We start from the raw sequence: 15,385 nt of genomic DNA, 5'->3' as shown, positions 1-15,385 counted from the left end.
ACAGAGTGTTTCGATGGTCATTCAGTTGAGACATTACAATGTGATGTCTGTGTGGAGTTTGCACGTTCTCTTTGCGACTGTAGGTTTCCTCCGAGTTCTCTGGTTTCCTCCCACATCCCAAAGACGTGCAGGTTTTTAGTTTAGTTTAGTTTAGCCATCACTGGAGAGAAGGAATGGGTGACGTTTCAGGTCGAAAGAAGGGTTTCGACTCGAAACGTCACCCATTCCTTCTCTCCAGAGATACTGCCTGTCCAGCTGCGTTACTCCAGCAAGTTAGTGTTCATCTTAGACATTCACCCTGACATGTTCGACACGGACATTGTGGGCTGAAGGGCCCGTTCCTCTGCTGTACTGTTCTATGCTTTAATTGCAGCCACACGATAAACACATACCTTTAATGCTCGGCGTGTCAGTCACCCCATTGATTTCTTCGCCTTTCACGATCTTCTTGTACGTGTTAATGACCTGCGTTAAGTTGTCATTCGCTTGGAGGATTTCAGCTGGAGAAACAAAAAATTGAAAGCAAGCTCATGAACTAATGAGTCTGAAGAAGGGTCTCAACCCGAAACGTCACCCAAGTCTAAAGGGTCTTGACCCGAAACGTCACCCAAGTCTAAAGGGTCTCCACTCGAAACGTCACCCAAGCCTGCGGTGGATGCAGGTTCTCTGGATGCTTTCAAGAGAGAGATGAGAAGAACTTTTTTCACACAGAGAGTGGTGAATCTCTGGAACTCTCTGCCACAGAGGGTAGTTGAGGCCAGTTCATTGGCTATATTTAAGAGGGAGTTAGATGTGGCCCTTGTGGCTAAGGGGATCAGGGGGTATGGAGAGAAGGCAGGTACGGGATACTGAGTTGGATGATCAGCCATGATCATATTGAATGGCGGTGCAGGCTCGAAGGGCCGAAGTTTCTATGAGAGCTAGATAGGGCTCTTGAAAATAGCAGAGTCAGGGGATATGGGGAGAAGGCAGGAACAGGGTACTGACTGGGGATGATCATCCATGATCACATTGAATGGCAGTGCTGGCTCGAAGGGCCAAATGGCCTACTCCTGCACCTATTGTCTATTGTCTGAAGAAAGGTCTCGACCTTTTCATTTCACTGCACATCTCGTATGTGTATGTGACAAATAAACTTGACTTGACCCGAAACGCCACCCAGGTCTGAAGAAGGGTCTCGACCCGAAACGTCACCAGAGTCTAAAGAAGGGTCTCAATCCGAAACATCACCCATCCCTTCTCTCCAGAGATGCTGCCTGTCCCGCTGAGTTACTCCAGCTTTGTGTGTCAAACTTATGAACTACAAGTTGTCTTGTAAATAGATGGATTTTGTTTCAACACTCGCTGTTGTTAATCTAATATATTCAGATCTACTGATGCGCTGTAGAAAGCATTTTATCAGGATGCATGGTTCCCTGCAGCATGCTGTACTAAAATGATGGACATTTCACGTGGTATTTGGTTAACCAGAACCAACAGAATAAACAAAGTAATATAGCCATGTAGGCAAGTTAACGTTATTAATTTGCAGATTTACCGAGAGCCTCATCATTATCCTCAGTATCACTCGCCAATCTGAATAGTGTGGGTCTCATCTTTTCACATCGCTGGTACAATTCCTGTGCAAAAGGAACAAACAGATTAAGTTAATGTGAAACACTTCCAGGGCACTGCAGTCATAGAGTGATACAGTGTGGAACCCACACTGGCCAACATGTCCCAGCTACACCAGTCCCACCTCCCACGTTTGATCCATACCCCTCCAAACCTGTCCTATCCATGCACCTGTATAACTGTTTCTCAAATGTTGGGATAGTCCCAGCCTCAACTACCTCCTCTGGCAGCTCGTTCCATACACCCACCACCCTTTGTGTGAAAGTTAACCCTCAGATGCCTGTTAAATCTTTTCCCCTTCACCTTAAACCTATGTCCTCTGGTCCTCGATTCCCCTACTCTGGGCAAGAGACTCTGTGCATCTACCCGATCTATTCCTCTCATGATTTTGTACACCTCTATAAGATCATCCTTCATCCTCCTGCGCTCGAGGGAATAGAGTCCCAGCCCGATCAACCTCTCCCTGTAGCTCACACCCTTTAGCCCTGGCAACATCCTCGTAAATCTTCTCCGCACCCTTTCCAGTTTGACAACATCTTTCCTCTAACATACGGCAATTGAAACCACACCTCCCAGGACCATACGGAAACAGGATGCATTATATCCTGATACATAGAGGTGGTGTTATGACTGATAAATAATTCACAATGAAATAATCTTTGTTGTGTGTGCCTCAATAAAGACAGATGGCACGAACTATTCCCACTGATCAAAGGCAGTGGGATTGTGGAGCCAAGCAGTCAGTTTATAGCACATTCAAATATTTTTTTCCCCCCTAATGTACACACTAACCTTCATTATTTCTTCATTGCTCTCCGAGGTTTCATCTTTGCTGTAGTTCTCCAGCATCTCACTCAGAAGTTTAACGTTATTGTTCACCTCCTCAATTGCATTCACTCTTTTAGAAATCTTCTCCATTCTCTTCTGGTCCTAAGGATTTGAAGACAGTGTTGGTCACTACAGGTCGCATACCTTCACCGGACCATTAGTGAAGCGGCAAGCGAGAAAGAGTCACGAAAGTAGGAGGGAGAAGATTGGGTGGCTGGAACAGTGGATAGGTTACTGACGACACAAGGGACTGCAGATGCTGGAATCTTGAGCAAAACACACAGCGATGGGGAGCTCAGGGTCAGGCAGCATCTGCGGAGGTAATGGATACATTCCTGCCGCAGTTTGAGGGAGGGTCCCCAAACTGAAGCATCACCTATCCATTCCCTCCAGAGCCGGCACGGTGGTGCAGCGATAAGAGTTGCTGCCTCACAGCGCCAGAGACCCTTGTTCGATTCTGACTACGGGTGCTGTCTTTACGGAGTTCGTACATTCTCCCCGTGACAGTGTGGGTTTTCTCCGGGAGCTCTGGTTTCATCCCTCATTCCAAAGATGTACAGGTTTGTAGATTCATTGGCTATGGTGAACATTTTAAATTGGCCCTTGTGCGTGTGTAGGATAGTGTTAGTGTGCGGGAATCACTGGTCGGCACGCACTTGGTGTATAAATTGTCCCTTGTGTGTGTAGGATAGTGTTAGTGTGCGGGAATCAATGGACGGCACACATTTGGCGGGCCAAAGGGCCTGTTTGCCATGCTCTATCCCCAAACCAAACAAGGAACTCCTGTGAAAGTAGACAAAAACGCTGGAGAAACTCAGCGGGTGAGGCAGCATCCATGGAGCGAAGGAATAGGTGACGTTTCGGGTCAAGACCCGAAAAGTCGCCTATTTCCTTCGCTCCATGGATGCTGCCTCACCTGCTGAGTTTCTCCAGCACTTTTGTCTACCTTCGATTTTCCAGCATCTGCAGTTCCTTCTTAAACAAAACTCCTGTGAAAGGGTCGTCTATGGCTGGTGTGGACTCAGTGGGCCAAAGAGCCTGTTTACATGCTGCAACTCTAAACAATTACATGAAGACTTCATTCACCAGACCAGAGGGCTGGACATGGAATGGCAAGCAGATATTGCCCTGCACTATATCATGAGACAGTGAAAGCAACAAATGTATGCCTCCCGTTTAACATTGCAATTCAAGTGCCCACTGTGGGCCTTCCAGGTAATCACACAGTCGGCAATGCCTTTCAGGAACTTTGACCAACCTCCTGGACCATCTCCTTGATTAGTTTATTTGCAGCTCGTAGATCTTCAGGGTGGTTGCTCTTCAGCAGTCTTGCCAGTAGCTGAAAAGAAACAGTAGCAATCAAAATAATGGAGTTTCATACGGTCACATAGAAACATAGAAATTAGGTGCAGGAGTAGAGGCCATTCGGCCCTTCGAGCCTGCACCGCCATTCAATATGATCATGGCTGATCATCCAACTCAGTATCCCGTACCTGCCTTCTCTCCATACCCCCTGATCCCCTTAGCCACAAGGGCCACATCCAACTCCCTTAAATATAGCCAATGAACTGGCCTCAACTACCCTCTGTGGCAGAGAGTTCCAGAGATTCACCACTCTCTGTGTGAAAAAAGTTCTTCTCATCTCGGTTTTAAAGGATTTCCCCCTTATCCTTAAGCTGTGACCCCTTGTCCTGGACTTCCCCAACATCAGGAACAATCTTCCTGCATCTAGCCTGTCCAACCCCTTAAGAATTTTGTAAGTTTCTATAAGATCCCCTCTCAATCTTCTAAATTCTAGAGAGTATAAACCAAGTCTATCCAGTCTTTCTTCATAAGACAGTCCTGACATCCCAGGAATCAGTTACAATACAACTGGTTTAGAAGCTGAACAATATAATCTATAGTCTCGACCATAGTCTGTGGAATTCTCAGCCTCAGAGGGCGATGGAGGCCGGTTCTCTGGATACTTTCAAGAGAGAGCTAGATAGGGCTCTTAAAAATAGCGGAGTCAGGGGATATAGGGAGAAGGCAGGAACGGGGTACTGATCAGCCATGATCACATTGAATGGTGGTGCTGGCTCGAAGGGCCGAATGGCCTACTCCTGCACCTATTGTCTATTGACCCGAATCATCACCCACTCCGAACATTGATCTAGTCCACATTTTCCTTGAACCTCATCCATTTTGATGTCTTGTTTTCACACCTCACACTTCCTTATCTCGGTGTATCTCTCTCTCTGACACTCAGCCTGAAGAAGGGTCCTGACCCGAAACGTCACCCACTCCTTCTATCCAGAGATGCTGCCTGCCCCGCTGAGTTACTCCAGCATTTTGTGTCTACCTTCAGTGTAAACTAGCACCTGCAGTTCCTTCCGACACAATACAACCTTTGATACGGTCAGAAAATGCCGTCAACCTCATCAGCTTTCAGGCGGTGACTATACATCGCCACCTGGTGTCTCTAGAGGCAAAATGTAGCAACAAAGAATTCCAGAGATGCTGCCTGACCTGCTGAGTTACTCCAACACTTTGGGTCCTTTTGTCTATTGACCAGCAACTTCATTGTAAGAGTCAGAAGAGGGGTGTCAACTTGAAACGTCACCCGTCCATGTTCTCCCGGGATGCTGCCTGACTGATCTGCTGAGTTATTCCAGCACTGGGAGGCAGGGTGGCGCAGCGGTATAGTTGCTGCCTCACAGCGCCCGAGACCCGGATTTGAAACGGGCTACGGATGCTATCGTGGGTGTGGGTGTGAATGTGAGTGTGGGTGCGAGTGTGAGTGTGGACGTTGGCGTGGGTGTTGGTGCACGGGCATCACTGGTCAGCGCAGACTTAGTGGGTCAAAGGGCCTATTTCCGTACTTTATCTCTCAACAAAATTTGTTGTGTCCTTTTGTCTACAGTAGTACATAATCAACCAAATCCTTTTCTGACCGACTGGATGGCAAGATCGTGAAAGGTTCTATATAAAGGCAATTTTTTTCTACTTTTCCCTCATGCAGTAAATGTATAGAATATTTGTTCATCTGGAAGATCAAATATTAAACCCAACAAATGATGAAACAAGCCTTTCTAACATAATGCTATTTCATAGAAACATAGAAATTAGGTGCAGGAGTAGGCCATTCGGCCCTTCGAGCCTGCACCGCCATTCAATATGATCATGGCTGATCATCCAACTCAGTATCCCGTACCTGCCTTCTCTCCATACCCTCTGATTCCCTTAGCCACAAGGGCCACATCTAACTCCCTCTTAAATATAGCCAATGAACTGGCCTCAACTACCCTCTGTGGCAGAGAGTTCCAGAGATTCACCACTCTCTGTGTGAAAAAAGTTCTTCTCATCTCGGTTTTAAAGGATTTCCCCCTTATCCTTAAGCTGTGACCCCTTGTCCTGGACTTCCCTAACATCGGGAACAATCTTCCTGCATCTAGCCTGTCCAACCCCTTAAGAATTTTGTAAGTTTCTATAAGATCCCCTCTCAATCTCCTAAATTCTAGAGAGTATAAACCAAGTCTATCCAGTCTTTCCTCATAAGACAGTCCTGCCATCCCAGGAATCAGTCTGGTGAACCGTCTCTGCACTCCCTCTATGGCAATAATGTCCTTCCTCAGATTTGGAGACCAAAACTGTAAGCAATACTCCAGGTGTGGTCTCACCAAGACCCTGTACAACTGCAGTAGAACCTCCCTGCTCCTATACTCAAATCCTTTTGCAATGAAAGCTAACATACCATTCGCTTTCTTTACTGCCTGCTGCACCTGCATGCCTACCTTCAATGACTGGTGTACCATGACACCCAGGTCTCGCTGCATCTCCCCCTTTCCAATCGGCCACCATTTAGATAATAGTCTGCTTTCCCGTTTTTGCCACCAAAACATAATGATGTTGAGCCTTTCTAACATAATTCAACTAAAATCTATAATCGGCCGTGTCTCACTGTGGACTATCCAGCTCCAGGGATCAATGAATTACCTTCGATTTTTCCTCATCTTCAAACATAGCATTCTTTGGACGTGGAGGGGGTGAAGGGAGAAGCTCTTCTTTAGGCAACACGGGATCCTGCTTTAGAATTCCTGTGGAATAATGGCGAAAACAAAATTATTATTATTTTTTTTTTTAAATCACACCCTTTGTTGATGGCAATGCAAAGACACTTCATGCAGTTTAGCACGAGTACTTGTTCAATGAAGAATGCAGGATTATGAGCAAAAGAGCAAACCAGAGGGCACTCACTCATGCTTGCTGGAAATGTCAGCAGGATTCTTTTTTATCTCTCGTCGGCAGTAATTTACATTTTAAAAGACTTCAAGTGCTGGTGTAACTCAGAGGGTCAGGCAGTGTTTCAGGAGAACGCGGCTAGGTTTAGAATGAAGATGAGGAGGAATTTATCTAACCAGAGTGGTGAATCTGTGGAAGTTACACAAAAATGCTGGAGAAACTCAGCGGGTGCAGCAGCATCTATGGAGTGAAGGAAATAGGTAACGTTTCGGGACGAAACCCTTCTTCAGATTTCCCTATTTCCCTCGCTCCATAGATACTGCTGCACCCGCTGAGTTTCGCCAGCATTTTTGTGTACCTTCGATTTTCCAGCATCTGCAGTTCCTTCTTGAACACTTGGTGAATCTGTGGAGTTCATTGTCATAGACAGCTATGGAGGCCAAGATATAAGTGGGGTATGATAGGTTCTTGATTAGTAAGCGCATCAAACATCAGGAGGGGAGGGGTGGGTGAAGGCAGGAGAACTGTATTGAGAGGTAGAAATAAGATAAGCCACGATCGAATAGCAGAGCAGACTCGATGGGCAAAATGTCCTAATTCTGCTCCAATGTCTTGTGATCTAAACCAACCTTGCTTTTTCAGCATGTGATAAGCTTCTGTGATCTTCAGTTCATCTGGTAAACCCACTGTCCAACTGAACATCAATTCTAGGACTTTATTTTTCACCTTCTCAGGAGCTCGTGTTCCAAGATACTGATGAGAAACAAAACACAAACGATTACACCAACCGATAATGCTTGAAGTGGATTTCCTAATAAAACAACTTTAAAAAAAAAAATGTTTAAAGCTTTCGCAGATTGTAATTGAAAGAATTTACCTCACGAGGCAACACATTTAGAAACATAGAAATTAGGTGCAGGAGTAGGCCATTCGGCCCTTCGAGCCTGCACCGCCATTCAATATGATCATGGCTGATCATCCAACTCAGTATCCCGTACCTGCCTTCTCTCCATACCCCTGATCCCCTTAGCCACAAGGGCCACATCTAACTCCCTCTTAAATATAGCCAATGAACTGGCCTCGACTACCCTCTGTGGCAGAGAGTTCCAGAGATTCACCACTCTCTGTGTGAAAAAAGTTCTTCTCATCTCGGTTTTAAAGGATTTGCCCCTTATCCTTAAGCTGTGACCCCTTGTCCTGGACTTCCCTAACATCGGGAACAATCTTCCTGCATCTAGCCTGTCCAACCCCTTAAGAATTTGATTTATTTTTCTGATGTTCTAGTCACATTGTTAACTATATGCCTGAGATTGACAGAAAAGGATGGTGTAACTCAGCGGGTCAGTCAGCATCTCTGGAGAATAGGAATAGGTGATGTTTCGGGTCGAGACCCTTCTTCAGCCTCGACCCCAAACGTCACCAATTCCTTTGCTTCAGAGATGGTGTCTGACCCGCTGAGTTACTCCAGCTTTTTCAGTCTCCATTGTCAGAGGCCTACTGTCAGAGTGAGGCCCACCGCAAATTGGAGGAACAGCACCTCATAGAAACATAGAAAATAGGTGCAGGAGGAGGCCGTTCGGCCCTTCGAGCCAGCACCGCCATTCATTACAATCATGGCTGATCGTCCCCAATCAATAACCCGTGCCTGCCTTCTCCCCATATCCCTTGATTCCACTAGCCCCTAGAGTTCTAGCTAACTCTCTCTTAAATCCATCCAGTGATTTGGCCTCCACTGCCCTCTGTGGCAGGGAATTCCACAAATTCACAACTCTCTGAGTGAAGACGTTTTTTCTCACCTCAGTCCTAAATGACCTCCCCTTTATTCTAAGACTGTGTCCCCTGACTCGCCCAACATTGGGAACATTTTTCCTGCATCTAGCTGGTCCAGTCCTTTTATTTTATTTTGCTTGGGTAGTTTACACCCCAGCGGTTTGAACATTAACTTCTCTAACTTCAGACAGCCCTTGCTTTCCCTCTCTCTCCATCTCCTCCCCAGTTCTCCCAACTAGTCTTACTGTCTCCATCTACATTCTGCCTTTTAAAGAAGGTTTGGTGCACAAGATGGCTGATGTACCACAGATTACCATACCCAAAAACACTGATTACCAGCCCCGTTCCTGAAGATTATTCCATCTTAAAAACCTGCCAATCAAGACCCGAGAATCAGATCAAATACAGGCTGCTCATTCTTGAAGCATCCTTCAGATGTTATCACGGTACAAAGGGTCAGAATCCCATCGTCACACTTACTTTGGGCGACACCACTTTGATTAGTTCATTCAAAAATCTGAACTTTCCAACTTCATTGTGAAATCTTTTGCCACAGTTTTTCATACACGTCTCCAAGACCTACATTGAAAAAGGATAAATGTCAATAAACTAAAGAACGGATAACGTCATTAACACTGGATGAAATTACAAAACACTTTTGTATATATTTTCTAATCTCTTTAGCATTTTACACAAAAGTACAGGGTAGATTGTTGTTGCTCTTCCCTGAATGACAACATCAGGGGTTTTCTAAACTTAGACGGGTGTTAACTGTTAGACACAAAGTGCTGGAGTAAAACTCAGCGGGACAGGCAGCCGCATCTCTGGAGAGAAGGAATGGGTGACGTTTCGGGTTGAGACATTTCCTCAGACTGACTGTTTTGTGCCAGAACTGCAGTCATCCTGAAAATGCTGCAAATGATTTAATTGGAGTTTGTCTGAAGCTGAGGAAAATAAACACATAAATTCCGTGACATACAGCCCCGTGAACCTCTGCCAGGATCATGCTTTCATCAGCATCAGCTTTGTACCTCACGCTGCCTCGGCAAGGCCAGCAGCATAATCAAGGACCAGTCGCACCCCGGCCACTCCCTCTTCTCCCCTCTCCCTATCGGTCAAGAGGTACAGAAGTGTGAAAACGCACACCTCCAGATTCGGGGACAGTTTCTTCCCAGCTGTTATCAGGCAACTGAACCATCCTACCACAACTAGAGAGCAGTGCTGAACTATCTACCTCTTTGGTGACCATCGGGCTATCCTTGATCGGACTTTGCTGGCTTTACCTTGCACTAAACGTTATTCCCTTATCATGTATCTGTACACTGCAAATGGCTCGATTGTAATCATGTATTGTCTTTTCAATCGTGTATTGACTGGTTAGCATGCAACAAAAGCTTTTCACTGTACCTCGGTACAAGTGACAATAAGCTGAACTGAACTCTCCTCCTGCGTACATATTCTTGCTGAATGATGATGAGAGTGATGCTGCCAGGTCATACACAGCTCCTGTTTAGCAATATGAACCTTAAGCAAGAGCCACTGGGTGTTAACCAGCAATGATAAACTAGATTAGTTACACAGGACATAAGGAAATGCAGATGCTCGTTTACCAAAAGGCACTGAGTGCTGGAGTAACTCAGCGGGTCAGGAAAAATATCACCCAGCAGTCTAATATTTGACGATAAGATGTAGTTTACCAATACTCTCAACCCGAAACGACACCTACCCCTTGTTCTCCCGACCCACTGAGCTATTCCAGCACTCGGTGTCTTCATTTGTAAACCAGCACCTGTAGTTCCTTGTTGCTATACTGAGGCTACGGTGGCCCAGCACTGGAATGACGATCATCTTGACAAGCATTTAATGCTCGGGACATTTTGGACAAAGAGATTACAGATCTTACCGTCAAGGCTTGAACAGCTTCCCATTCTTGTGGGGACTGGATCTTATGTGCCAGAAATCTTGTAGCAAGCTGGGGTCTAGAGCATGAGTGGAGGGAAGAAAGAAATGAATTACTGGGATAGGTATAAATCACCAAAAGTAATGCAGAACATTAAATACTGAAGTTTACATTGCTAGAAAAATTGTTATCATTTAAGAATAATCCTACATATATTAAAATAACTTAATAAGGAACAGGCAGGAAAACATTGCACAACCCAAAGCTTAACTCAAGAACAGCAAATAGTTCTAAACATATTAGTGTAGAAATCATTTTCTTCAAAGGGTATTATTTAGCCAGCCAGAGAGTTATGGATGTAACCCAGACCATCCCGCAAACTAACTCTCTCTACTGTTCAGGCTGTCGTGGCAAGGCCACCAGCATAATCAAAGACCAGTCTCACCCTGGTCTCCACTCAGGCAAGAAGTATGGAAGTTTGAAAACTTACCTCCAGATATTTAAAAAATATAAAATAAAATAACAAAAATAATGGTGCCTACCCTTCCAATTCCTTGTTCAGCTGGTCACAGAATGCTGTAATCGAGTCCCAGTCCAGTTCTCGGTTTAAGGGATTTGTAGCTTTATCTGCAATGAATGCAAAAAAAAAAAAATTTAAACATGAGACACAACCCAAGAGAGACATGCCAACCATAGTTCTAAAAACAGAACGGGTAAATTTACCAATTTGCAAAATTATCATTCAATGTTTCACTATTACAGAATGCCGTAACACAGGAGGATGAAGAAGGGTCTCGACCCGAAACGTCACCCATTCCTTCTCTCCAGAGATGCTGCCTGTCCAGCTGAGTCAGTCCAGCACATTGTCTCTTTTTCTGTAAACCTGCAACTGCAGTTAATTGCACTATTTGTATTAATCCTCCCACATTCACCATCTAGAAGAGCACGTAAAGCGAACTGGGCAAGGATGAGATGGCTGCGTTAGATAAATAAGAGCCAGCATGGAGGTGAAAAGGGAGAAAAGGAAAACACACAAAGGTGGACAAAAATGCTGGAGAAACTCAGCGGGCCAGGCAGCATCTATGGAGCGAAGGAATAGGTGACGTTTCGGGTCGAGACCCTTATTCAGCAGGTGCTGCCTCACCCGCTGAGTTTCTCCAGCATTTTTGTCTACCTTTGATTTTTCCAGCATCTACAGTTCTTTCTTAAACAAAAGAAAACACACCACCATTCACTGCAAATTAAATTTTCCTTAAATTAACACACCCCCACTCCCAACACAAAAACACCAGCCTTTCTGACATAGCATATTTAATTCCAAATATATATTAGACATCCGCTTGATGGAGAGAAAATAACTATAGCAACCTGGCTCATGGAAATGCTGCAAAGTCTGACAATACTCAATGTAAATATCCTCTCATGGTGCGGAAAATTCATGAGTCATTGCAAGCAAATGTCAACATTTAAAAGCTATTTGGACAGGTACATGGATAGGGAATTTATAGGGATATGGGCCAAGATAGGATGGGCTTAGATTCTCAGCATAGATGAGTTGGGCTGAAAGGCCTGTTTCCTTGCTGTATGACTATGCTGTAAAATAGTTGTGCTACACTTAGGCTAGGGAGAGTATTACATTACAAACATGATTGTTCAGCCGTCATTTCTAAAATGAAGGAATCATATTTCATATCTTAGTATGGTCAATTCTCTCTTCCACTTGAAATATCATAGGTCCATATCACTGCCAGCACTTAATATAACGTTCCAAACCTCTCAGAGTAACATTCCTACATTATCAGAGTGACAACATATCACAACTATTTCAATAGTTGCAAAGCATTTTGACAATCCTGAGATCATGGATGTTATTAATAAACCCAAGGGTTTTTCTTTGTTCTGTGAAGGTGCTGGATTAAATACTCCATGAAACTCTAACTGTCTGCATGGATGGACACCAATGTAGTTTAGTTTAGAGATACAACGTGGAAACAGGCCCTTCGGCACACCAAGTCCATGCCAACCAGCGATCCCCGCACACAAGCACTAACCTAGGGACAATTTACACTCATACCAAGTCAATGAACCTACAAACCTGCACGTCTTTGGAGCGTGGGAGGAAACCGAAAATCTCGGAGAAAACCCACGCAGGTCACGGACAGAATGTACAAACTCCGTGCAGACAGCGCCCGTAGTCGGGATCGAACCCGTGACCGTGCGGGTTTTCTCCGAGATCAGTTCCCACGCGGGCTCGGTGGGCTGAAGGGCCTGTTTCTGCGCTGTATCTCTAAAACTCCAGTGAAGAGTCAGCAGTGGGGACTTTCCAGGAGTTCCTGCCACCATCAATTGATAAGCTGGACCTATGATGGGCGTTTGCTGGCACTGGGCCTGTACTCGCTGGAGTTTAGAAAAATGAGGGGGGAACTCATTGAAACATACAGAACAGTGAAAGGCTTGGATAGAGTGGATGTTTCCACTAGTGGGAAGAATCTGGGACTAGAGGTCAAAAGAAAGTCAACCTTTCTCGCTGCTACGGGGAAACAAGAGGAACTGGTTTTGCTTCTTCAGAGACTGGCAGACATTTTTTTACCTTTACACCAGTATGCTGAGCTGTCATTTAAGCATGTGGGTGTAATCAGCTGTGTGGGGATTTCAAAGAGATTTCCATGCCAATGAGTAGAACATTATTCAGGTTTCTATTTTCAAGACATCACAGAGTTTCTAGCTAACTGGCATGCATTATTTCACCACAATGATCATGAATTGTCAAATTAATTTTGATGGCAGCCCTAATATTTACAAAACTGCCAAGAGAGAACACAGGCGTTTCAAATGCAGAGCTGTTTGATTGATTCAAAGATCCAGAATGAAAACGGGTCCTTCAGCCCAAGCCGACCATTGATCACCCGTTAACACTAGTTCTGTGTTATTCCACTACCCTACCCTTGGGCCAATTAAACAATAAACCCGCATATCTGAGGAGAGAGATTGGAGAAACTGGAGGAAATCCTTGCAGTCACATGGAGAATGTGCAAACACTTTGTCAATTTGCATCAGATATGTGTTCCAAAAATACAAAGCAGAAGAAAATATTAACAAAACATCGTCTCCAGAAATGCTGCCTGACCCGCTGAGTTACTCCAGCACTTTGTGTCTATCTTAGGTAACGTTTACAGATGGGAACCTTCTTGCATTATGTTCACTCAGCTTGCAGAGTTATTGGCTGATTACCTTGTAGAATTGAGAAGTTATTGTGTTCAGCTTATTTTAGTTTAGAGGTACAGCGCGGAAACAAGCCCACCGAGTCCGCACCTCACATTAACACGACCCTACACACACTGGGGACAATTTTTACATTTACACCAAGCCAATTAACTTACAAGCCTGCACGTCTTTCGAGTGTGGGAGGAAACCGAAGATCCCAGAGGAAACCCACGCAGGTGAAGAAGGGTTTCGGCCCGAAACTTTGCCTATTTCCTTCGCTCCATAGATGCTGCTGCACCCGCTGAGTTTCACCAGCTTTTTTGTGTACCTTCAGGTCACGGGGTGATTGTACAAACTCCGTACAGACAGCACCCATGGTCAGAATCAAACCCAGGTCCCTGGTTCTGCAAGGCAGTAGCTCTACCACTGCGCCACTGGGCTGCCCAAACATTTGTCTGCTGTGCTGACACTTACTGTACAAGAAATATTGTATATTTATTTATTGTATTGTTGCATTAAAGTGCCTTTTAAGCTGCAGCAAGTAAGAATATCACTGATCCAAATTAAACACTCTTGACTCTATCGAACACGAGGAGAAAATGCAGCTGCTGCAGACATCAAGTGGAAACATAATCCCTTACCTCTGCAGCCTGCCCTGATGTGCATTTTAATAAAAGATCTATACAATATTTGAACAGTACTTTTCCAAGCCCCGGACCACCCAGAAGAAGGAGCGAACAAGCTTTCTAAGGGAGACAAAAATGCTTGAGAAACTCAGCAGGTGAGGCAGCATCTATGGAGCGAAGGAAATAGGCAACGACCCGAAACGTTGCCTATTTCCTTCGCTCCATAGATGCTGCCTCACCCGCTGAGTTTCTCCAGCAATTTTGTCCACTTTCGATTTTCCAGCATCTGCAGTTCCTTCTTAAGCAGGTTTTCTAAGGGAAATACTTTTTTTTTTTTTTTAATTGCCACTGATAACACTAGAATGGCAAATGTTGCATATTTACTCCAAATCTATTGCGCACATCACTTTTGAAACATTTGAGAGACACAAGGAATTGCAGATGCTGAAACTTTGAGGAGAACACAAAATGCTAGAATAACTCAGCAGGTCAGGCAGCAGCTGTGGAGACAATAGACAATAGGTGCAGGAGTAGGCCATTTGGCCCTTCGAGCCAGCACCGCCACTCAATGTGATGCGACGTTTCGGGTTGGGGACCCTTGATGCATAACTTGAAACATGTTGAAAGCTTTGAAGAATGCAGAAGCTTTATGGATATAAATAATTAAGCAAACACAAAGTGCTGTAATTACTTGGCGGGTTAGGCAGCATCTGTGGAGGGGAAGCCCTTGACTCGGCCCTGGAGCTGTGGCGGAGGCAGCAGCGACCCGACTCGGCCTCTGAGCTGTGGCGAGGCAGCGACCACCCGCAGAGTTTGAACCGTCGCCTCGGCGCAGAGGGAGAACAAAGAGGGAAGAGCCAGAGACTTTAAGATTTTGCCTTCCACCACAGTGAGGAGGTGTTTGGTGAACTCACTGTGGTGGATGTTAAATTTGTGTTGACTATGTGTTTTGTCATTTTTTTTAAATTATATGTATGACTGCAGGGAAACAGAATTTCGTTCAGACCGAAAGGTCTGAATGACAATAAACAAATCTAATCTAATCTAATCTAAAGAAAGGACGGGTGATATTTTGGGTCAGGATCCTCCAGACATTGTAGTGGGGAGGGGGGGTGTATTGACTGGCAATCTGCAGATCCTAGTGTCTCATTCTTAAGTGTCTCATAGCAGAAGCATCCACGTGGCAGGGGCTGGAAACTGGAAGTATCCTGAGCTAATTCTG

General features: G+C 44.9%; 1 protein-coding gene across 2 annotated transcripts in view; it reads right to left on the bottom strand.

The window, feature by feature from the left end:
- The window catches only part of gga1 (golgi-associated, gamma adaptin ear containing, ARF binding protein 1), a 32,100-nt gene that overhangs the window by 14,114 nt on the left and 2,601 nt on the right, over positions 1-15,385 (bottom strand). For both annotated transcript variants that reach the window (XM_055663369.1, XM_055663370.1), the window contains exons 2-10: positions 10,876-10,960; positions 10,337-10,412; positions 8,914-9,012; positions 7,293-7,416; positions 6,418-6,518; positions 3,701-3,781; positions 2,407-2,544; positions 1,538-1,619; positions 393-500 (exon numbers count right to left, since the gene is read on the bottom strand). In XM_055663369.1, the coding sequence (XP_055519344.1) occupies positions 393-500; positions 1,538-1,619; positions 2,407-2,544; positions 3,701-3,781; positions 6,418-6,518; positions 7,293-7,416; positions 8,914-9,012; positions 10,337-10,412; positions 10,876-10,960 (894 nt within the window). The remainder of the gene's footprint in view (positions 1-392; positions 501-1,537; positions 1,620-2,406; positions 2,545-3,700; positions 3,782-6,417; positions 6,519-7,292; positions 7,417-8,913; positions 9,013-10,336; positions 10,413-10,875; positions 10,961-15,385) is intronic.

The sequence above is a fragment of the Leucoraja erinacea genome, chromosome 37 (genome assembly GCF_028641065.1).
Source record: "Leucoraja erinacea ecotype New England chromosome 37, Leri_hhj_1, whole genome shotgun sequence".
Classification (NCBI taxonomy): Eukaryota; Metazoa; Chordata; class Chondrichthyes; order Rajiformes; family Rajidae; genus Leucoraja; species Leucoraja erinaceus.
The sequence above is the reverse complement of the archived record's forward strand: the minus strand, read 5'-3'. Positions and strand labels throughout refer to the sequence as shown.